At 37.1% G+C, this 24,292-nt stretch overlaps 2 protein-coding genes across 4 annotated transcripts in view; one reads left to right on the forward strand and one right to left on the reverse strand.

Annotated features, from left to right (window-relative positions):
• The window catches only part of PBX3 (PBX homeobox 3), a 213,709-nt gene that overhangs the window by 35,306 nt on the left and 154,111 nt on the right, over nt 1–24,292 (forward strand). The window lies entirely within an intron of this gene.
• Nucleotides 21,378–21,877, reverse strand: LOC101688199 (60S ribosomal protein L27a-like). The gene has a single exon (XM_045082409.1). The coding sequence runs from the start codon at nt 21,857–21,859 to the stop codon at nt 21,413–21,415; it is 447 nt and encodes a 148-aa protein (XP_044938344.1). The 5' UTR covers nt 21,860–21,877; the 3' UTR covers nt 21,378–21,412.

Here is a 24,292-nt window from a genome sequence, read left to right on the forward strand (position 1 = left end):
GGGGCTTGAATTTTTCTTTCTAGAGGGAGGAAATCTGAGCTGTAAATAGGGATTGAGAGGTCTCCACCTTACTGTGGAAAATACAAGGGTGGGTGAGATCAGGGAGGATCCCAGGGAAGGTTACCATAGAGGAGACCACACTGGAGGCAGAGAACTAATGGCCACAAAGTACTAGGAAAACCAGGAGAGTGTGGTAGAGTGAAAACTAAGAAGATAGTGGTGCAAAGAGAGGAAAATGATTTCCACTGAGAACATGAAACTTTCCCAGTAAGATGCAACTGAAATAAGATATCCTTATCATAAACTGGGTCAGTGGAATGATGACATTTGAATGAAAACAGGAGAGGAATTGGATGGTAATTAGAAAATGATGCAAGGTCAGAGATTTTTTTTCTCTTTTAAGTTGGCACAGGATTTGAATATATTAGTTGGAGTGGTAGGAGGGTCTGTAGAGAGGACAGAGTAGAACAGGGAAGAATAGAGGAGCAGGGTGTAAAAGGGGACAGAAGAAAAGAGTTAAGAATACAGATGGAGTTGGCTTTCATTAGATGGTGGACATTATGTTTTTTAAGTTTGGAGATAATGCGAGATATGAATTAGAATTTAGAAAAATTTATAATGGGAAATTGGAAAGCTGAAGGGAAGTGAATCATATGGATTAACTTTTTTTTGATGAAGTAGGAGAGATTGTCTGTAGAGTAAAAGTTGGGCTGGAGTGGCACACAGTTTGAAGGGAGTGATAAAGGCGTGGAAGAAAGAATAAATGTGTGAGCCGGCCAAGGATAAGAAAAAGAATTGATTGTAGAGGGCTCAGCTGAGTTTGGAGGCTGATTCTGAAACAGTACAAGCATGACCACTTTGATTTCTTCAGGAAATTCGTGCAGATTATAAGATTAGTATATGCTTGGGGACTTTTTTTTAGCAGATGGGAGAAAAGGATAGGAGTGAAATAGATTATAGGGCTCTGTTGTATGCACAGTTTGGATGTTCAGCTATATAATCCATTGCGGATGGTGGCTAATGGGAGAAAATGGAGGGGTTTGAGGATTGGTTGACTCAATTAGATTGAGGAGCAGGTAGAATGGGGGAAAGGGAATGAGGGGCCTGGCAGGGTTAGTGGCTTTAATTGTAGAATGAGCCATTTGTATTTCACTTCAAAGGTGGAGAAGTTCAAGGTGATGAATTATAAAGTCCAGGATGTGGCCTTGGGAGTTGGTGAGTCAAAGTGAAATGGAGCTAAAGATTATTGATTTTAAGGAGGTCAGAGAACTGTAAGGCTAAGATGTTGGTTGAATTTCCTATATGCTCCCTGAAGCCAGCCTAATGGCATGACTTGGGATGGAGAGGAAGACTGAGCCTTGTGCCAACATTTTTAATGAATGTGAATGATTATTAATATTGGTTAATGAACAACAGTGGATGCAGCTTTGCCAAGTTAATTTTTCTTAGGTCATTAGTTGTTTCCTGTGGAGATTAAACTATGGCCAGTTTATTTGGAAATAAACAGATACTAAGTTAGGAAAATGAAACCCATCAGCACTCTTCATACCATTAATTTATTCTGCAAACATTCACTCAATACTTTTTCTGGGCCTTGAAGTTCCTCATGGCCTGGGGAGGAGATATACATTTAAATAGATAATTGACATTGTAATGGTAAGTGTTACAGTATATGAGTAGTGGTCTTATGTGGGATATATACCGAAATTCATTGGAATGGGGAACAAACTATCAAAACTGTTTAAGTTTATCCATTTCTTTTTTCTTTTTTTTAAAGATTTTATTTATTTATTTGAGAGAGAGACAGTGAGAGAGAGCATGAGCAAGGAGAAGGTCAGAGGGAGAAGCAGACTCTGCATGGAGCTGGGAGCCCGATGCGGGACTCGATCCCAGGACTCCGGGATCATGACCTGAGCTGAAGGCAATCAGTCGTCCAACCAACTGACCCACCCAGGCGTCCCAAGTTTATCCATTTCATCACATGTACTTTATTTTGCATGTATGTGTTGTTATATGTTATTTATTTCATTTATTTTAACTCTAGTATTTTTATAATTTTTTAATGCAAAAGATTTGAGGCAATATAAAAAGTATACATAACATGAAAATATCCATGTACACAGCATGTAGTTTAAGAAAAATTACAGATGCAATTGAAAGTTCCTGTGTATTCTTCCCTAATTCCATCCCTCTTTCTTTTTCTCCTTCTTCCCATTTTGAATGTGGGGTTTATCATTCACATGATTTTTTTTGTTGTTGTTGCATATTTTGAGGCTTATAAAATTGTTTTATACTCTTCTTTCTACAATTTGCTTTTTTCCCACTCATCATTGATTTTAAGAATTTTCAACATTGATAACTTTTAGTTCAAGTTCATTCATTTTTCCTGCTGTATAGTTTTTCATTGAGGACTATTCTTAATTTTCTTGATGGTGAGTGTTTAAATTGCTCTAATTTTTCATGTAAAGTGTTACAAATATTTCTGGAGATATCTCTTTTGAGCTCAGTTATCAATTGCTACATAACAAATCACCCCAAAACTTAGCAGTTTAAAACAACAAATATTTATTATCTCATAGTTTCTCTGGATTAAGCATCTATGCACAACTTAACTGGGTACCTCAGGGTTAGAGTGTCTCACGATACTATAGTCGGGTGGCAGTGGGCCTGCAGTCATCTTGAAGCTCACCTGGGGGAGGATTCGCTTCTCTGCTCACTCATATGGCTGTTGGCAGGCCTCAGGTCCTCACTGGCTGTTGGCCAGAGACATCAGTTCCTTCCTACATAGCATCTCCACAGGGCAGCCCACAATATGGCAGCTGGCTTCCCGCAGAGTGAATGAGCAAGTGATTGAGAGAGGGAACCCATGGTGGAAGCCACAGTGTATTTGTAATCTAATCTTGGAATCTCATCACTTCTACCATATTCTGCTCAGTAGGAATGAGTCCAGTCCACACTCAAGGGGAGGAAATTACATAAGGGTGTGAATAGCAGGAGGTAGGATCTTTGGAGGCCTTCTTAGATGCTGCCTACTGCATTGAGTCATAGGATACACATCATCAGCTTTACTAGATGTTGGGAAGGTTCTTTCCAAGTTGGCTATTCAAGTATACACTTTCCTAAACAATAAGACAAATTTTACTAATGTTTAAAATAGGGATCGACATCTGTGCTTATGTGATAGAAGGTTGTTACATAGAGTGTTTTGGTACTGGGAAGGACCCGTGGCAGTTCTTGGTTTGTTTTTGTGTATTTCCTGTTAGTGTGCCTGGTTGGGAGTATGAGTGTATTGTATTGCCTAGATTTAACTAAATTAATGCTTATGAAATGGACAAGTTACCTAAGAAGCATCTGCAAAGAAAAACATGGATTAAAATCAGAGGAATAATACAAGTATACATTAAAATGGTAGAACTGATACTTCTACTCTTACTCTAATTTCTTGGCTGTAAATGAGGGAAAAATAATATCTATAATGTTTTATAGGAAGTCAGCAAAAACATTAGGATCACATTGATCATTTCTTTATAATTTAATTCTAATCTTTATAATTTTTATTTTTGTGTTTTATAATTGACCACTGTTGCAACAATGAACCTTACCCTAAGTGTACTTTTTCCCAATTGTAGCTTATTTGTTAAAGTATTAGCTAATAATAATAGTACATGAACATTATACATGTAAAGTAAATAAAATACTTGTATATTGGGGGTACATGGTCAAATTTATAGTCTATCCTATTAGAATCATAGAGGTATGGAAGAATACTGTGGGAGTAAGGACTAGAGAGTACCTGACAGCTTAAGGACGTCAGGAAAGACTTCACAAAAGTGGTAGATTTTGAGCTGGATCATAAAGGACAGATAGGAGTCTAAAGGGCAGAAAAAGGCTAATGACATTTTTGGCAGAGGAAACAGCATTTGCACTGGAATAGATCCTTTAGGGTGTGGCTTTTTGAAGAAAAATAACTTCCCTAGGTGGTTAGATCTGTGCGGGAGGTGAAGGAAGAGAGAATGGAGGCTTTCGAGGTGGCGGGATGGCAGCTCCGTGAGCTAGTAGAGACAGTTAAGCATGACGTTGACATGATCTGCTAGAACTAAGCAGTCTTAGTTCTCCCAGTGAAAACTGGCTAGTTTGGTACTGCAGTACTATCCTTCAGGTCAAGACTTGAAAGACCAGCCTCTGCTTTCAGCTCCCACTGATAGGGAGCAGTGCTTTCCCATTGAGAACTTCAAACTATTGCTTTTGTTTTTCATAAACAAAATTGAGAGTAGGTAAACTTTATTATTATTATTTAAAAAGCTTTATTGAGGTATATTTAAGTCACTTGAATAAGCTGCACCTATTAAAAAAAAATGGGGGTGTCTGGGTGGCTCAGTCAGTTAAGTGGCTGACTTCACCTGAGGTCATGATCCCAGGGTTCTGGGATCAAGTCCTGTGTCGGGCTCCCTGATCAGTGGGGAGCCTGCTTCTCTCTCTGCCCTCTCTGCTCATCCTCACTTGCTCTCTCAAAAATAAATAAAACATTTGGGGTGCCTGGGTGGCTCAGTGGGTTAAAGCCTCTGCCTTCAGCTCAGGTCATGATCTCAGGGTCCTGGGATCAAGCCCTGCATCGGGCTCTCTGCTCAGAAGGGAGCCTGCTTCCCTTCCTCTCTCTCTACTTGCCTCTCTGCCTAGTTGTGATCTCTATCAAATAAATAAATAAAATATTAAAAAAATAAAACATTAAAAATATATGTAAATGTCTGAACTTAACAAATTGTAATTTTTAATCAAATGTATACACACACACATATATATATTTACCTGTGACTCCATCCTGACAATCAAGAGAATAAGAACATTTATCATCCCAAATGTTTTTTGTGCCTTTTGGATGAATTTTTAAAAGTTTAACACAGTATGTTAAAATCGCTATATATAAAATACAACAACTTTTTTAGGGAATTTAGTGATTGGTCACATTTTAAAATGCTTTCTATTATGAAGATTTAAAAGCATAATTCACAACTAGAGAGAAGAGTATAACAGACTTCCGTGTACCCTATCACTCAACTTCAATGTGTAATAAGCATTTTTTTTTAAAGATTTTATTTATTTATTTGACAGAGAGAGATCACAAGTAGGCAGAGAGGCAGCAGAGAGAGAGAGAGAGGAGGAAGCAGACTCTCTGCTAAGCAGAGAGCCTGATGCGGAACTCGATCCCAGGACCCTGAGATTATGACCTGAGCTGAAGGCAGAGGCTTAACCCACTGAGCCACCCAGGTGCCCCAGCATTTTTAATCTTATTATTGTAATGCTTATACTTTTTGCTTTTCTCCAAATGTAGTGCTTTCTTGCAAAAGAAATTATACCAATTCTTCATTTTACAAATGAAGAAATGAAAACCTGGAGAAATTGAGTTACCAAATTTTTTTTTAAATTCTGGAAATGTAGAAGTTGTTGGGGAAGAAAAACTGCTATGTTTGCTAGACCCTTACTATGGGAAAGTGCTCTGGACTGGCAGTATGGCCATCACCTGGGAACATATTAGAATTGTACAATTGTATGCCCCACTCCAGACCTACTGAATCAGAAATTGTATTTTAATAAGATTTCCAGGTGATCATACACACATTAAAGTTTGAGAAACACAATAGTAGGGCAAATTGCCTCTTTGGGCAACCATAAAACTTTAGAATTAAAAACCTTTCTAAAATCAAGGTTGGTGAAAAGGGAAAAAATGGAATCCTCGCTAGTTACTGCTTAGTTTATGTTACAAATGATGCCCTATCTAGTACTATGAAAAGTTAATCATTTAGCTTTTTTCTATGTCACCCTTTTCAACTTATAAAAACAACAAAGATTCTGAGGATAAAATAAGTACCCAAGACTATTATTATTTGTTTATGCCTTTTCCCAGGATTATGTTTGGTTTGTGAAAAGGAAGTAGAACCTCAGCATTTTTTTTTTTTTTTAACAGCCCCATAAGCTGATAAAACAAAGCAAAGCCCAGAATCTCTTTTATCCCCCGCTTCATTCCAAAGATCACAAAGTTGGGCAACCAGAAGGCAGAATTAAACACTGTTCATTGTGTATACCAAGGGAGGACCTCATGTTGTGTTCAATCTAGCTGGCTAGGAAACCCTTCCATTAGCTTTTTCCTAATGTTTGCACTGAATGAGCCATTACATTTTGAAGGCAACACTGACTGAATTCAGTATTGATGCATTCACTTACCAACTTTTCTGCCTCTGGCAGAACAGTCTCTTTCTAATGGTAGTGTACAAACAGCAGTCACTGGCTTCATCCTCACTCTAAAGGAAGCCTTGTAATGTTGCTTCTGTCGCTATATCCTTTATATGTAAGGCCCCATTATAATTCCGTTCTTTGTGCCCACGCTCCAGAAATATTTTCTAGATAATTGTTACTCGTTAATGGAAACCCTTTTGGTATGGTCCCAGGTAAAAAAAATCTATGCAGGATTTAAATATGTTCTGAGGTATACTGTGTTATAGTAAGATATTAATGTCTTAACAAAGAGGAAATATTAATATTGTTCTTTTGATTTGTAATGTTTTCACATATAGAACCTAGCGGTTGTATCTATATACTTTTCCAAAGAATCATTTGGCAGCCGAAAAAATATTTAGATTCAGAATTTATTAAAAGCCAGTTCCTTTTACTGCTATTGTATTTTTTCTGATGGAAGTGTATACTCTAGGTTAACCAGTAAAATAAATGCTTCTGGTTTTACTAAATCCATGGGTCCTTAGAGCCTAGTATGTACTCTGTCAAACAATCATATACAACATATAAACTGCAGTGATTCCAGTGGTGCCTTATTGGATCTCAAGAAACCAGTGTATTTGATCCCATATTATATTAATGGAGGGCTTTACCCAGTGAGATTATTCCACTGGCATTGACACTGCGAGACTGTGGACCATTAATAACAATATAATTTCCATTTTAATGCTAATGGAAAATCTAAAAATAAATTTTTAAAAATGTAAAATAAATCTTTAATATATAAAGTCTCAAAGCAATTTAAAAAATGATTTGCTGAAGTGCTGTCACGTTTAAGCATTGTATTTGAACTTATGATATGAGAGATATGAAAACATGGTGGTTGTACATATAGTTAACAGTTGTGGAAAATTTATATCTTCACTACTTTGAACCTTTTTTAATATGATAGACTAAGAGTCCTCTTGCATATTCTGGATTGTCTTTACTTAATTTCAGCCTTGACTCTTAAGCTGTAAAGTCTGGCTTGTTTTTAGGTAATGTTCTACATGCCTGTTTTCTGTTGTTTGTGATTATACAATTAGTAATATCTAGTGAAAATGTAGTTAGTATGGGAATAGTTCAAATTAAAATTAGAAACTGGACTTGGCATGTATTCAATTCACTGCCGAGGGTTAAAGTCCAGAGCCATGGCTAGTGGATCCTCACCTTTCTCTCCTGGTATTTTAGCTTTACTGATGATTTGAAACCATAGCAGTTAATATGCTTTAGCCTTTGCTTTTACAGATGAGAAATGGATCTTATACTTATATCACCAGGTTTCAAAACTATTTACACTAAGTGGGATGGTTTACTACCTCAGGGGTAGTGCATTAAGCCTATTGCTCTGGAGAATCCATTTTCATCTCTTCTCACCAATTGATGGGACAGATATGACAAGCCTTTAAAGTTGAGTGGAAATTTTCTGTGGGGCGGGCTGTTGTATTAAATTGTTCCTTACCACCACCATGGATGTTGTAAAGACTTGTGAGTGGGTAGCCTATGGCTAAGAAAAGAGATATATTGTCTGCAGTAGGGAGGCTGTAAGGCCTAATATATAGGGAATAGTTTTCTTCCTATCTGCTCACTATTTCCTTCTCCTTCTTTAAATCATAACTCGAGTCCATCCACTCCAAAGAGGTTTTCTTGATTAGCAAGCACCAGAAAGTGTTAGTCAGTTCTTAATTGTGTGTAATACTATGAGAGCCTGTGTTTGAAGAGGAACTGTATAGTCATTAGACATATAATTCCTAATTTGTACCGATGTATTCTTATACGGGGTTTACCATATTTAAAAGTTCAGGTTTCATGTGTTTATATTATATTTGCAAGGAACATGGATTGCCTAATTAATATGGTAACTACCCCCTAGTAATTCTTAGTTGAAAACACACTCTTGCCATTATGCTAACGACCATTTGTCTCTTTTTTTCCTGTTCGTTTCTAAATCAATAGGATTGTAACCTAGTGACTAACAAAAATGTTACAAGATGTTAATATATAATATCAAAAGAAAAGACACATAAAATAAGCTTTGAAATTAACCGCTACATTAGAAAACCTTTGTTCTATTTTAAGGACTTATTTAGAATTAAAAAGTAGAGTGTTGAAATGTGGCAGAAATTTTCTGTAACATTTAAATTACTAATCAATAAATATTTTTTAATGAGGTCTCCTTCAACCTGCTGGAATTAGTTATATGCTCTAAATAACACAAGAAAGAGACAAGAGTTCTTTCTGCCTCAGTCTTTCTCTTATTGAACATACTTTAGTTTTCAGAATGTCCTCCTCAATTAGAATTTTTTAACAGTTCATGGATTTGGTCTCTGAGCTACTTTACCTCTACTGAAGGTGAGTTATTTAATTCTTAGAAAATCAGATCAACACACTTAACCATGTTTGTAAAGATCAGGAATTCTTAAGGAGAATTTAATAAACTTTCCTCTCCAGCTATAGTTATGATCACAAGGAAAGCATTAACATAACAACAGCAGCAATATTTTTCTCAAATCAAGAAATATTCCTCTAGAATATGTATCTAGGCACGAGGCGACTTTTTTATTTGTCACAGACTGAGAGAAATACCAACTGATTTTATTTTTGTTATCCCTACTGATGATTCACAATTTCTATGTGACTTTTCACAATATATTTCTTGGGAACAAAGTTCATTGTAGTCTAAATGCAAACATATGTTTCTGTATATTAAGCAAGCATTTTAATACATTATTATTACTTGAGCTAATAACAAATAGTCATCTGTCAGTGAACTAAAAAGGTACAAAGTTCACAGTAATTCTTAGATAGCTTAGTAATTACCCAGACAGCTTGTTAGAAAAGCTGTTTAAATCTAGGATTATGAAATACACTGATGGCTATTTTCCTCCCGTGGAGTTTCAAAAGATTGTTAGTACATTTGTCTATAATTACACACGAGTTCTCAGAGTCTTCATTAATGAAATTTATATTCCAAGCCAGCATTGATATTCCTTATAAATTCACTGACTTCTTCCTAAACCCGTACTTTTCTGTCTTTTATTCCTCTTAGTCCCCTCTCCCCATTTCTTGGGGGAAAAAAAAACACAAACCAGTATGGTGATCATTAATATTTGATTTATTTTTCAATAAATATTTGCTAAATAAATTTCTTTGGGTCCTGGGAACTACTTGAGGGAAGAGAATGTGAAAAGGTGGAAGAGAAAAGAAATTAAGTCCACAAAACCAGAAACTTTAATATATTTTTTCATTTTCTAATTATTGTTCCTCTATGTCATGCCTTTATGTGTTCCTGCCAACACATATACATGAATTTACCACAGCAGCTGTGGTAGTTAATGGACTCTTAAAAGTCATGCTTGGATATAACTAAACAAATATGTATTCGTTCCTTTCTAATGAAATTACCCTTAACTGCCATCTTCAAAAGAAAGCCAGCTCCCAAATTGTTTAACTAGATTATTTTAAATAACATATATATATATATATATATATATATATATATATATTGCTTTAGTGTTAACTTTTTATAAAGATTATTAGAACAAGCTTTACTCTTCTCAGGTCTTATTTCCATTTGTAAAAATACTTAATTCAGTATATTTACATTTAACTTTTTTATTTCCTAAGGTATTTGCAGTTGTTTATCTGTTGTTTAGTAATCCAAAAATTCTTGCACATAGCCATTTTGATACTAAATCACTATTCAGCCCCAACTTAAATATTTCAGTTATTTCTTTGTTCTCATTTTAAGGTGATACATTTTTAGATTGTGAGGCAAAATTTAGATGACCCAAAGTGACATTAATTAAAGAAGCAAGAGTCTTTTCTGTTTTAGGAAGAGGTTTCTTTGCACTTAAATGTGAGTTGTTTCCCCTCAATAATAATTGTCTCACTACCTACAATCTGTGTTCCTTACTGACTCATCCTTTAGAGTTCCGGTGTAGGCAACATTTTCTTTTCCTGGGCATGGATATAATTAGATAAAGACATGTAGAGTAGATGGAGTATTAGCAGATAATTCCTAATTTTGAAAGGCATATGTAACCAAGTTTATAGAATGGGATAAAAATGCCACGAGCTAGAATTTGTGGTAATTATCTATGTGTTTATAACATCTTTGACCCACATAACTGAATTTTCACATCCTTTTAAATCAGAGAGAAGTGTACTCATTAAATTTAATTCTGTCTAATTTTTGTCACTTTATTTCTGGGATGTATCCATTTAGTATATATATATTTTTTATTCCTTTTTCGGAGTCAAAACTTCACAAATCAAGTAAACCTATTGTTTCAGTCATATTTATTATTGTTGTCATTAACTCCAATTATTATTATGATAAGAATAACAATTATAGTGTTAAATGCTATAAGATATTTGAGGTTAAAGCTGCAATAATAGACCACCAGATCTTAACAAATAGTATTTGGTTTCTGTTTTAACTATGGAGTCAGTGATGTTGCTGATTGAGCTATTCCACTTCAAAGAAACATCACAGAAATTTATACTGAAAAGATAAATAAGGGTGTGATGCCAGTAAAAGAGCTTAGATGTGTAGATAATGAGAAGAAGCCAAACTAGGCTGGTTACAGATTCCTCTCTCAAACTCCTCACAGAATGAAGTAGGGTATAAATAGTTATTTAGGCAAGTACTTTGGTGGTATATATATTCCACTAAGAAACTCTTGGGAAGTCTTCTATTGTAATGTTGATCCAGAAAGCACTTCATGTATTATTAGTCTTGTAACTCTAAATTCTGTGTCTCATAGTGAATTATTATGCCAATAAAAAGTTTGTATTATTATACCTACTCAGTACCTTACTACATGGGAAACCCTGGAAATTAACATATCTGTTATTCCTAAACACAAATCTGTTAATCAGCACCATCCCAACCCCGCAGTGTAACAAACTGGTTGGGATGGCTACTGCTAGTGGAGAAAATGGTTCTCTTGAGAGAAATTTTTTTCCTGGTTTCATGGGGTGTTTACTAACAGTAATCATTTCAACATGTATATTGTATCCTTTCTTTCATTTAAAGGTTTTAGCAGGAACACTAATCTGAGCACTAAGAATTAATTTAGGCTTTCAATGAATATTTGTTGAATTGAATTTACACAGCTCCTTCTATTTCCTTATGAGCTAGATAAAATGTATTTTGTATGTATTAATATTAGATTAATATGAACAATAAAATACCTTGAATGTGCTTTTGATTTTAAAGTACTTTTCTGTTTGCATCCAGCCAACATTTTTTCTGGGCTTTGGGCTGCTGAATTAGGCTGCTGTGTCTTCAGTCAGCAAAATTCCATTGGTGTATCTGTCTATATGAGATAAAACACTTTATTCTAGCACAGGAAAAATTTTCAAGTCATTCTCGTCTTTTTCTTGCCTTACAACTTGCTTCCCTTTATTTTATGCAGCTTTGTGAATGATGGAGTAAAAGAATTTCCTTTGAAAATTAGTGTATGATTTCAATGTTTTGATATATTTCTTACCGTGTTTTCTCTACTATTAACAAAAGACCATAAAAATTATAAACATGTAAGAAAATGCTCTTCCTGATAAAGGTTTATTTATCAGGAATTTCTCTACTTCTTCTCATAATAAAATTAGTGGTATATGTTATTGTGTAGTAAGTTTTCTCACATTTTGTCTCTGTGTTTAGAACTGATAAATTCTCTAGCATTTCCTTTCAGAGCTTGCATCTGCTCTTTAAAACCCCCTTTTCTGTACTCACATACCCTCAGGTTTTGTTTTGTTTTGGAATTTTTCTCTTCTCTTCCCACTTACCATTTGTATATTCATACATATGTGTAACATGCACATAGGGACATATATATGCATATTCACAATATTTTTTTCTGAAATATGTGTAAGTTATTGACACAATGAACTGTTGTCCTTTTCATGTTTTTTTTTTTAAGATTTTATTTATTTATTTGAAAGTCAGAGATCACAAGTAGGCAGAGAGGCAGGCAGAGAGAGAGGAAGAGAAGCAGGCTCTCTGCCAAGCAGAGAGCTGGACACGGGGCTCAATCCCAGGACCCTGGAATCATGACCTGAGCTTAAGGCAGAGGCTTTAACCTACTGAGCCAGTCAGGTGCCCCGACACAATGCACTGTTAACCCTAAAAACTTCAGTGACTATTTTGTAAAGACAGAGATACTGTCTTTTATAACTATAGTGTAGTTATCAAACTCAGGAAATTAACAATGATATAATATTTTTGTATAATCTATAGACCTTTTATTCAAATTTCATCAATTTTCCCATTAACATGTTTTGTAGCAAAAGGAAAAAAAAATTACTGTCCAGGTTTCAGAGTGAGAACATGATTTACATTTTGTGTCTCTTTCATCTCCTTTAATCTGAAATAATTCCTTAATCTTTGTTTTTTGTGACATTGACATTTTTAAAAGAATATAGGCCATTTATTTTGGAGGCTATTCTTTCAGTTCAGGATTTTTTGATGTTTCCTTATAAATAGATTATTATACATTTTTGGCAGGAACATCACAGGGGTGATGTTTCGTCCTCAATGATTAGATCAAGAGACACATGGTGTCTCTGTCACATTACTAGTGATGATAACTTTGTTCATTACCTTCAGACTTATTTATTTAATTTTTATAAGTTTATTGAAATATAATTGACATAAAGTAAACTGCACACATTTACATGTGGGTTTTAATGTAACTGGTGAGTAAAGTTAATGACCTTAGAGGGAAGCCTTTACAAATTCTGTTTGAATTACAGGAACTTTATGAAATGTCAGGGCTGTGCGCTATCCTGGTTTGTCAACAAAGTCAGTGTAGGTTCTACATGTTATAAGGGGATAAATAACATGTAAAAGAACAGATTGACTTTGGGTTTTTATCTAGATTGAGTATTGGACATCTTTGTGTGACCAGTGGCCTTTAAAATGTAGCTTCCTTATCTTCTGCTGTATTTGTTATCACGAGTTATATTAGTAGTCCATTCTCAGATCAGTCTTTAGGATTAAAAAAAAACTATTACAGATGGTAAAGACTGAGTTGGTCATATACTATATATTGGTAATCAATTTATAATTTAAGTTGTAATTTATAAATACAGATTTCATCCAATATTAGATAGCTAAGAATTAAGATTCCTTGGTCTGTATATTTCTTAACTGATTGAACCACCCACGTGCCTTTGTATATTTCTTGTAAGAGTTCATAAAAATCAGAATTTCAGACTCGGAAGAGATCTTAACCATTGTAATCTAGAGCTTTCCAAGCAGTATAAGATAATGAGCCTTAGTCCCTCAGCCGCTGGGCTGGCCCTGGGAAATCTGGAGCCTTTTGTGCTGGTCACTTATGTCGGCATGCAGTCCTTTTTATTCTAGTGTGCTACATAAATGTTACCATTTTCTATAGACACCGTGACATAAAGGAATAAGGAGACACTGACTTTGTCCAATAGCTCACTTAATCTTTAACTCTTTTCTCTTGTATCTCTGCTAAATGATCATTGATCCTAGCCATTTATTCAACAAATACTTCATACCAATTTGTGTGCCAGGCACTGTGCTAGATGTAAGGAATATAAAATAAGACAGATAAGCTGCTACATATTGAGCTTTTACATTTTGTTGGGGAAATAGACAAATCAACTAAATGAGTAACTGAGCATGGTAATTTAAGATTAAATAAAGTACGGTGGATGAAGTGAACAGAGGGATGAAAGATATTAGAGATCATTAGATAGATTATTTTAAGAAGATATTTTTGAAGCAATAGCATTCAGCTGAGACTGGTAAGGATAGAATGAGCAGGCTTCAAAAGATCTGGAAGAAGGCTATTCCAAGAAGGACTAACCAAGTGCATTGGCCTGAGTGTAGGTATCAGTGTCTAGTTAGCCCTTAATACTCTGTTATTATTAGAAATATGTTTTCTGTTCTAGGGTAGTAACAATTCATCAGTCTACTTTCATTATTAAATATCTTCAGGACTGTAGTTCTGTGCTTGACCTGTCAAGTTTTTGATTATTAATTTGATTTCCCAGGTATCTCCACAGTAGGAGTTGAATGAAGTTCTCTGAGTAAGATACAAAATTATTTATGTTAACAAAAAGAGACATCTCTCTTTTTAATAAATCAATACATTTCTATTCTGGTTTATATATTAGTGGTTTATAAATTGAGTTATTAAATCTCATCTCTGGGTATATGGAATAAAGTCTACTTATAGTAAAATGTAGATAGAATTTAGATAGAAAATCTATTTTTTGAACCTTGAAGACAAAGTAAGTGATTCTGGATGTTGGTAAATTACTAAGTAACTATGGTATTTACTTTCAAACACTTTGTTGTTAGTCTACAATTTTAACATTTCTCTAGTGGAAAAATATGTATTTTGCAGACATAAGATATGTAGTATGAGTAATGTGGAACTGACAGTATCTAAAACATTGTTGCTTAACAGAATCCTAAGTAGTACCCTTAATTTTCTTTTCTACAACTTTAGAGTCGAATTTTGTTAATTACACTAGGTAAAGTCACTTCAAATGCTGACTTAGCCAATCCTAAACCATTAGTCCTAAGGGAAATAAAGGACTAGGTTCTTGTAAGACTCTGATGTTAACAGTTTTGAATCGATCAGTGCATTACCTTGTATAAAATGTATTTCTGTTTAAAAAGACCCTTATTAAATATATATTGTTGATTCATTAACACTGGACTCATGGCCAAGAGCACTATAGATCATATCTGAATGAAACTTTTCTAATACTTATTTTCTCTGTGAGGCACATCCCATTCTTCTTGCATTTAAGAATACTAGACAGCACTTCAACGCTATGCTTGGAAGGCCATTTTATATAGCAAAATCCCCAACAAAGAACATAAAAGTGTGAAAAACATGATACTAAATATACTGCAGAAAGGATACTTGTTTACAGTGTGAAAACGAACAAGGAAGAACAGCCTTGCCCTGCTCAACCTTAGCTGGGAGCATGCACGTCTGGTAACTCAAAATTTTCTCTACTCTACGCAAGTACATATCTTCATGACCACTAAAGTACCTGCGTATTGATTTGGGGATTACAAATAAGTTTTAGTGACAAGGTGATTTCACAAATGCAGATACACTGTAATTGTTTAATTTTGGGAAACAATTTTCTAAAAATTTATTTTTACAGGGGAAATATAAAATAGATCAATCTTTGATTAGTTACTCTTAAACTACTTTCTATCTTGGTACTGATTTTGGGGGAGCAAATAATTCTGGTTATAGCCATTTTCATTGTAGTCATTTGGTTCTCTTTGTGACTCTGTTGTAACTATACTTCTGAGTATAGCGTAGGTTCTTCATATTCCTGAAGACAATTCTATCTCAGTATAAAAAAACCCAATCGAACAAGGACAAATAAACTTTAGAACTTATAGGAGAGAATAGAGTATCTGTGACTTCAGAGAAAGGAGAGATTGCTTAGAACATAAAAATTACAAATCATAAGTGAAATAATTGATAAGTTATGTTATCAAGTTACATTCAGTTACATTAAAATGAATTTTGGTCCTCAACATAAACATGAAGAAAATGAAAGTGTAAACCACAGAGTGGGAGAAGATACTGCAATGTAAATCACTGATAACTTATTATTATTAGGATATATAAAGAATTGCTGTACGTTATTAAGAAAAAGACAGTGTAATATGGGTTGCCTGGGTAGCTCAGTTGGTTAAGCATCTGTCTTTGGCTTGGGTCATGATCCCAGGGTCCTGGGATTTAGTCCGGCATTGGGTTCCTTGCTCTGTGGGGAGCCTGCTTCTCCCTCTGCCTGCCGATCCCCTCCTTGTCCTCTCTTTCTCTCTCTCTCTCTCTTTGACAAATAAATAAAATAAAATCAAAAAAGAAAAAGACAGTGTGATAGAAAAATGGACAACAAACTGGGTTGCTTTATGAAAGAACCATAGAGAGTATGACCAGTTCTGCTATAATGCTTGTTTTGGAAAGTGTGGAAGTATTCCAATATGATTGATGTATTAGGGGATAATTTGGGCATAATGCAGATTTTACATTTGCTTATGTGTGATTTTGTCCTTGAGAAACACTGAGTGAATGCAAAAAACTACACCCATCTGAGACGAGCTGCATAGGAATATGCAAAATACACACACCTCAGACATCTTTAGCTTACCTCAATTCAATGAGTCTGGTGTGAGCCACCCCCAACCCATCCACATCTAGTATTAGAATTTTCTGATTTCAGATACCCTTCTTCCACCACATTAGTAGCTCACAAGTTGTAACCTTTGCAACATCTACTTGTTTAAGCAAACTTCAGTTTTGTTTCAAAGTGATATGCTCTGTTTATTGTATTACATATGTATTTCTTAATCATTTAACATGCATAAGACTGGGTTATCTTTATTAGACTCCTACTATTTTATTAATGTATATCACTGACCCCTTCCCCCCCCATAAGTTCTGTGGTGTTTATGGCACCATTTTTGTATAGCTCCGTGATTTTAGGGGTGCGTATGTTGCACTATAGCAGAACTGATGGTACATCTGGTGTGATTCCTTTTATGTTCAAAGACATGTAAAACTGAACTTGTGTATGAATGTGATGAAACTCTAAAGGGGATGAAGGAAGGAGTATAGGGATGGGATTGGGGAGTGGTGCACAGTGTTCTTTCAAAGATTGTTAGGGGTGCTTGGGTGGCTTAGTCAGTTAAATGTCTGCCTTCGGCTTAGGTCATGATCCTGGAGTCCTGGGATCGAGACCCTGCATTAGGCTCCCTGCTCAGCAGAGAGTCTGCTTCTCCCTTTCTCTCTGCCCCTCACTCTGCTTGTGCTCGCTCTCTCTCTTTCACATAAATAAATAAAATCTTTTAAAAAAAGATTGTTAGATTGTTTCTTCAACTGGATAGTAGGTACAATGGCTGGTGGTTGCTTATTATTTTTATGCCATTCATATACTTCATTGAAATATAATTCACATACCATGCAATTCATACATTTAAAGTATGTAACTCACTGGTTTCCATTATATCCTCAGAGTTGTGCAACCATCACCACAATTTTAGAACACCTTTATCACCCCAAAAAGAAACCTACTTGTTAGCAGTTACTTTTTTTTTTTTTAAAGATTTTATTTTTTATTTATTTGACAGAGAGAGATCACAGTAGACAGAGAGGCAGGCAGAGAGAGAGAGAGGGAAGCAGGCTCCCTGCCGAGCAGGGATCCCGATGCAGGACTCGATCCCAGGACCCTGAGATCATGACCGGAGCCGAAGGCAGTGGCTTAACCCACTGAGCCACCCAAGTGCCCGCGTTACTTTTTTTTTTTTTTTTTTAAGACTTTATTTATTTATTTGACAGAAAAAGATCACAAATAAGTGGGGAGGCAGGAGGAGAGAGGAGGAAGCAGGCCTCCTGCTGAGCAGAGAGCCCGACACGGGGCTCCATCCCAGGACCCCGAGACCACGACCCAAGCCGAAGGCAGAGGCCTTAACCCACTGAGCCACCCAGGCGCCCCTAGCAGTAACTTTTCATTTTCCCCCACAACCTCAGCCCCAGGCAGCCACTAATATCCTTTCTATTTCTTTGAATTTGCTTATTCTGCATATTACACATAAATGGAATCATATAATATGCCGTCTTCTGTAATTAGCTTCTTTCATTTAGCAGAATGTTTTGAAGATTCATTCTTGTTGTCACTTGTATCAGCGCTTTCTTTCTTTCTATGGGCGAAAAATATTCCAGTGTATGGATAGAGTGTATTTTACATACCTACTCATCAGCTGATGGACAGTTAGGTTGTTTCCTCTTTTTGGCTCTTATAATATTGCTGCTATGAATATTTGTATGTAAGATTTCAGATGGACATAATGTTTTTATTTCTCTTGAGTATATACCTGTGAGTGGAATTGATACCTAACTATGTTTAACCTTTTGAGGACTGCACCATTCTACATTTCTACTAGCAGTATACCATATGTATACTTTTTTTATGTGTGTGTGTGTGTGTGTGTGTGTGTGTTTAAAATATCTACTCAATACACTTTAATACTTTTCAAAACAAGACAGTAGGGACATTTGAAGTGACTAGCTGTCTTTTTGTCTTTAAGTACAGAAACAGATAAGGAATGAGAAAATCTCCAAAGCTAGGGATTCTATCAGATGATGAAGTTTACTTTAACATTTGGAGCTCTGGATCACTGGATATCTCTAGAATGCTGGGTTGATTTGTGGAGGAAGGAAACTTTATCTTCAACAAAATTCCCATAATTTCTTCTAAACCTCTCCTCACTTATTCTCTTTTCGTTCTAGGTGCTTCCTGATTTTTGTACCATCCCTCTGGAGGCCTAGTTTTATAGATTCCCAAATGACCCCTCCCTTCTCTTTGCTTTTGTAAAACTTTTCATTTTCTTAGTGTTTGTCTCTTAGAGGCAAGTATTCTATACTGACTTACTCTTTTTTTTAAAGATTTTATTTATTTCACAGAGATCACAAGTAGGCAGAGAAGCAGGCAGAGAGAGAGGAAGGGAAGCAGACTCCCAGCTGAGCAGAGAGCCCGATGCAGGGCTCAGTCCCAGGATCCCAGGATCATGACCTGAGCTGAAGGCAGAGGCTTTAACCCACTGAGCCACCCAGGTGCCCTAACTTACTATTTTTTCAAGACTCTATTTATTCGTCAGAGGGAAGGAGAGAGAGCACAAGCAGGGGAAGCAGCAGGCAGAGAGAGAAGCAGGCTTCCCTCCAATCAGGGATCCCAATTCAGGGCTCAATCCCAGGACCCTGGGATCATGACCTGAGCCAAATGCAGAAACTTAACCGACTGAGCCATCTAGGCGTCCCTATACTAACTTACTATTGACTGATGTTAGGTTAGTGTTTTAGAATTTTCAGAGGATTTCCAATTTAAAAGATCATTTTGTTCAAAAGAATATACTTGGGTGCCTAGGTGGCTCCATGGGTTAAGCTTCTGCCTTCAGCTCAGGTCATGGTCTCAGGGTCCTGGGATCGAGCCCCGAATCGGACTCTCTGCTTGGCAGGGAGCCTGCTTCCTCTTCTCTCTTTGCCTGCCTCTCCGTCTACTTGTGATATCTGTCTGTTAAATAAATAAATAAAATCTTAAAAAAAAAAAAAGAATAAACTTTATGATATAATGTTAAGCTTTCAGGGCAGGAGTGAGTCGGTGCATGTGTTCTGTATGTGTTCATTCGTATGTATGTGGAAATAAATAGCTCTTTACAGTACCCAGTAAGCCATGCATGTAATTCTCTGTTCCTGATGAGGTCTCTTCACACTTCATTCTGACTATGCCTGACCCTACTTCTACTTGTGTTAAGTAGGCCTCTTTGGCCAGTTTTCAATGATCTCAGACTGTAGTGGACTTTTGGATATTTTTATATATGTAGTTACTCAGCATCTTTTAAACATCTGTCCTCTATTAGGGAAAATGCTACTTTTAGTTCTGTGTCTCCAAGCCAGAAAACCATTTCCTCACTTTTTTTTTTTTTAAGATTTTATTTATTTATTTGAGAGGGAGAACATAAGAGGGAGAGGGTCAGAGGGAGAAGCAGACTCCCCACTGTGCAGGGAGACCTGATCCCAGGACCTGGGATCATGACCTGAGCTGAAGGCAGACACGTAATGATTGAGCCACCCAAGTGCCCTCATCTTTTTTGAAGCCAGGGGTCAGGCATCTGATCCAGACCCAGCCAACTAGATGTAGTCATTTGAATTCAGGAGAGAAAAGTGTGAAGAAGATGGCACAGTATGGAATCTGTTCCTAACAAAAGTGTCAAAGCTGGCATAGATATTAGCTTTTGTGGGTGGCAAATGGTGGGGCTCGTAGTCACGCACCTTTACGGCTCAAGTTGTGAGGTGTGGGGGCACCTTGGTAGCTCAGTGGGTTAAGCCTCTGCCTTCAGCTCCAGTCATGATCCCAGGGTCCTGAGATGGAGCCCCGCATTGGGCTCTCTGCTCAGCAGGGAACCTGCTTCCCTTCTTCTCTCTCTGCCTGCCTCTCTGCCTAATTGTGATCTCTGTCTGTCAAATAGATAAATAAAATAAAATTTTTAAAAAGAAATAGAAATGTTTAAAAAAGAAAAAAGATGTGAGGTGTGGTCTCTGTGCCTAGTGGCAGTCCTGCGTGAGGATTTGGGTGTTGCAAGTTACATAGGAATAGGCCCTCTGGAAAATTCTAAAAGATCTGTAATATCTTTTAGAAATATCTCTTCTAATTAAACTAACTAGAATTGTCTCTATCTTTCTTGATTCCTTAAACTCTTTCTTAACTGATGGTTAAATCCTTATTTGGATGATAAACATGAGGTCCAGATCTTCCTTGGCTGGAGATAGAATGTTTGCCTAGTGGCTTCTTAATTAGCCTTTAAGAAAATATCTATGTTTGGGGTGCCTGGGTGGCTCAGTGGGTTAAGCCTCTGCCTTCGGTTCAGGTCGTGGTCTCAGGGTCCTGGGGTTGAGCCCCACATCCAGCTCTCTGCTCAGTGGGGAGCCTGCTTCTCCCCCCCCCCCCCACCGCCCTCTGCCTGACTCCCTGCCTACTTGTGATCTTTCTCTCCATCAAATAAATAAAATCTTTAAAAAAAAAAAAAGAAAAGGGGGCGCCTGGGTGGTTCAGTGGGATAAAGCCTCTGCCTTCAGCTCAGGTCATGATCTCAGGGTCCTGGGATCAAGCCCCTCATTGGGCTCTCTGCTCAGCAGGGAGCCTGCTTCCTCCTCTCTCTCTTTGCCTGCCTCTTTGCCTACTTGTGATCTCTGTCTGTCAAATAAATAAATAAAATCTAAAAAAAATAAAAAAGAAAATATGTTTTATGAACTATTGAAAGCATACAGAAAGTTAGTGACTAGTAAACAACCTCCAGCTCTATCAAAAATATCCATTTAGCTATATTTGCTTCAGGTCTTTTAAGAAGTAAAACATTACAGATATAGTCTATTACTTGACTCTTTTCATTGACTAGGTTTGCTTTGTTGTTTTCCATCTACACACTTGAGTTTCACATTCACTTTCTATTATTTTAGTGGGTATCAACATGGTGCCTTACCCCAGTGATTATTTAAGAGCCTTTAAAGTTTTTAGTCTTTTTTTTTTTTAGAAAAGCACTTGTTAGCATTAATGAACCTCTCCCCACAGGGCTTCAAGCTACTAGAACACAGGCGCCCCCGACACCCTTGATCTTCTCCTCTGCTCTTCTACTGAAGAATTTGGCCTTCACGATGACAGGCTGTTTTGGGAGTTTCCCCTTTCCCAAAACTTTGTAGTAGCCCGATCGTACCACATCAATGATAGGAGCAGCTCCAGTCTTGTTTTCGGCGGCATTTACTCGTGTCTGCTCACTGACTAAGGTCCACAGTTTATCAAGGTTGACAGTTGGGCAGAAGCTCTGGTTCCTCTTTAAGTGGTAATGTCTCATACCAACTTTTCCAAAGTAACCTGGGTGATATTTGTCGAAGTTGATCCTGTGGTGATGCATGCCACCAGCATTACCCCGGCCTCCTGGGTGCTTCTGGTGCTTGCCGATGCGGCTGTGGCCGTGGCTCACGTGGCCCCGAAGTTTCTGGGTCTTCCTCAGTCTGGAAGGCATGTCGGCAGCCCAGACGGAAAAGGGCAGTCTCTTACCTTTCTGATCAATACAAGGACTCGAAGGCTTTCAGTCTTCGCTCCGGTCCATCTTGCACATAGGTATAGGTTGCAAGTAATGAAAACCCCAAGTACTGTCATTTAAGCAAATCAGGATTTCTTTTTTTTATATAACAGGAGACTCAGACTAATATAATTTAGTCAGCAACTCATTAATGTTGGGGCCATTTTCTCTGCAATTTTCATGGCCAGTGAAAGCCCTTAATGGGCTGTCTTCTGTGTCATTTTGACACATCTTCATTATTCCTTGAGCCATTCCTTACATTCGGGTCCATCAAGAGGTTCCAAACCATCTTATCTTTTCCTTGCCCCAGCCTTGGAATCAGCCATATTCTCTAAGTATCCCTTGTTTCTTTTAGTGGAGAATGACATTTAGAAACCAAGATTTAGGGGCGCTTGGCTGTCTCAGTCGTTTAGTGTCTGCCTTTGGCTCAGGTCATGATCCCAGGGTCCTGGGATCGAGCCCCACATCGGGCTCCCTGCTTGGTGGGAAGCCACTTCTCTCTCTCCCACTCTGCCTGCTTGTGTTCCCTCTCTCACTGTGTCTCTTGTCTGTCAAATAAGTAAGTAAAATCTTTAAAAAAAAGAAAAAGAAACTAAGATTTATGTATAAGGTTCATTCATTGCTATTGGGTGTTGCTGCTTCCGGGTCTCCTCCATGAACAAAATGTAGGGAATACCCCCTCCAACACACACAACACATACATACACACACAATGAGAACAAATTTTAATCAATATCATATCTGTTTATCTAGAAAACCATGAATCCATTTCAACACTACAAAGTTCATTCCAATTTTCTCCTGTTTCATGTCTGTATCTCCCTTTTTTGCTAGTGTAAAACCTGGTTTCCATTAACTTAATATATTTAATTATTAGATCAGTCCTCCCTGATTATAACTAACCTCCTGTTACTGCTTGCCTCACCTTCCTAGTCTTACGTCCTCACCATCTTCTTCCCCTTCTTAGGCTCTGGTACCCCCTTCTATTCCCCTCACCCCACCGAAACCCGTGAATATTCTCTTCCCCCCGAGCAGGCTTCCCACAGCCCACAGTAGGCCGCCATTGGCAAAGTATACAGATACTCTCCAAAACTCCCTTTGGGAACTGCCAACCCTTCGTTGAATGTGTTTACTTCTCTTCTTCCCTTCAGACATCTGCCTTGCTTAGCCCTACCTGAAACCTTTGTCCTGAATTAAATAAATCCTTCTTTCATCCTCTCCTCCCCTCCTCCCTCCCTTCTGTTGCATAGACACAGGTCGCCCTATCTTCAAGGGTACCACTGAGGCTATTTTAGTCTTTTTTTTCCCCTGTTTTTTGTTTGTTATATGCATTGTCTGTTTTCCCTCTTACATGTATATTTTTCTGTTTGTTTTGGTCTAGCTTTCATGTTAGGGACATTTCCTCAAATGTCGGGTGATTTTTATCTGCTTATTCATTTAGTCCTTTGGCTTTAAATATTAGTGTGCTGATATTTCCCAAAATTATATTGTCACTTTGATCCTCTCCCTGGAATTCTGGGCTCAACTAGTTTCCTGCTCAGTATCTCCACTTGGATATCTAATAAACATCAAAAATCAGCATATCCAAAATTGGGTTCTTGAATTTCTCTGTAAACTTTCCCTTCCTCATTTTAGTAAAGGCCAACATCACTCATCTAGTAGCTCAGGCCAGAAGCCCTGGGGACCTGTGATTTTTCTTTTTCTCTTACAGCCAGTATTCACTCCATCAGCAAGATCACTTGTTTTTTAAAAATCAGAATCTGAAAGGTCAAGAAGCAAAGACGTCTCAGTAGCAATGTGCACGACTACTAACTAGGTCTTAGTCTTTAATACCACTCCCAACTAAAAACCAAGGACCTTGGAGAACTGGCTGATTCTAGGGCTGGGGCAAGTAGGGGTAAGACAATCCTGGAGATCTTTTTATGCAAGGATATTTGGAAATGCTGAAAAAGATGATCAGGACATGTCACAAGGACATAGGAGCCAGTCTGGAGAGTTTCCACTTGCCAAATCTGGGACGGTTTGAGCTCCAAAATAGTTAAATACAGAAATGAATTATAAACCATTGGAAAAAATAAAAATTCATGAATCAGTACTAATCAGGGACAGATAGATAAATAAATAAATGGGTGAAGAGGGAGAGCTCTTAACAGTCAAATGCAGAGACCAACTGGTAAGTGTGGAAAGACTAGAGTTGGAAAATCATCTTTTCATAATGTTTATAGTTAAGAGTGGATCAGGCAAGAATCATCAACAAATTTTAATATAGGGGGAAATTTTGTTTAGGAGTAGAATATTTGTGGTCATAAAGTGTCTTCCCAGAGATTGAGTGACAAGGAGAAAAAATAACACTAGTAGTCCAGCATAGAAATT

Source organism: Mustela putorius, unplaced genomic scaffold (genome assembly GCF_011764305.1).
Source record: "Mustela putorius furo isolate JIRA1106 unplaced genomic scaffold, ASM1176430v1.1 tig00000596_pilon_pilon_pilon, whole genome shotgun sequence".
Classification (NCBI taxonomy): Eukaryota; Metazoa; Chordata; class Mammalia; order Carnivora; family Mustelidae; genus Mustela; species Mustela putorius.

Coding starts and splice junctions, on each gene's coding strand:
- LOC101688199 (XM_045082409.1), bottom strand. CDS start 21,859: ATGCCTTCCAGACTGAGGAAGACCCAGAAACTTCGGGGCCACGTGAGC.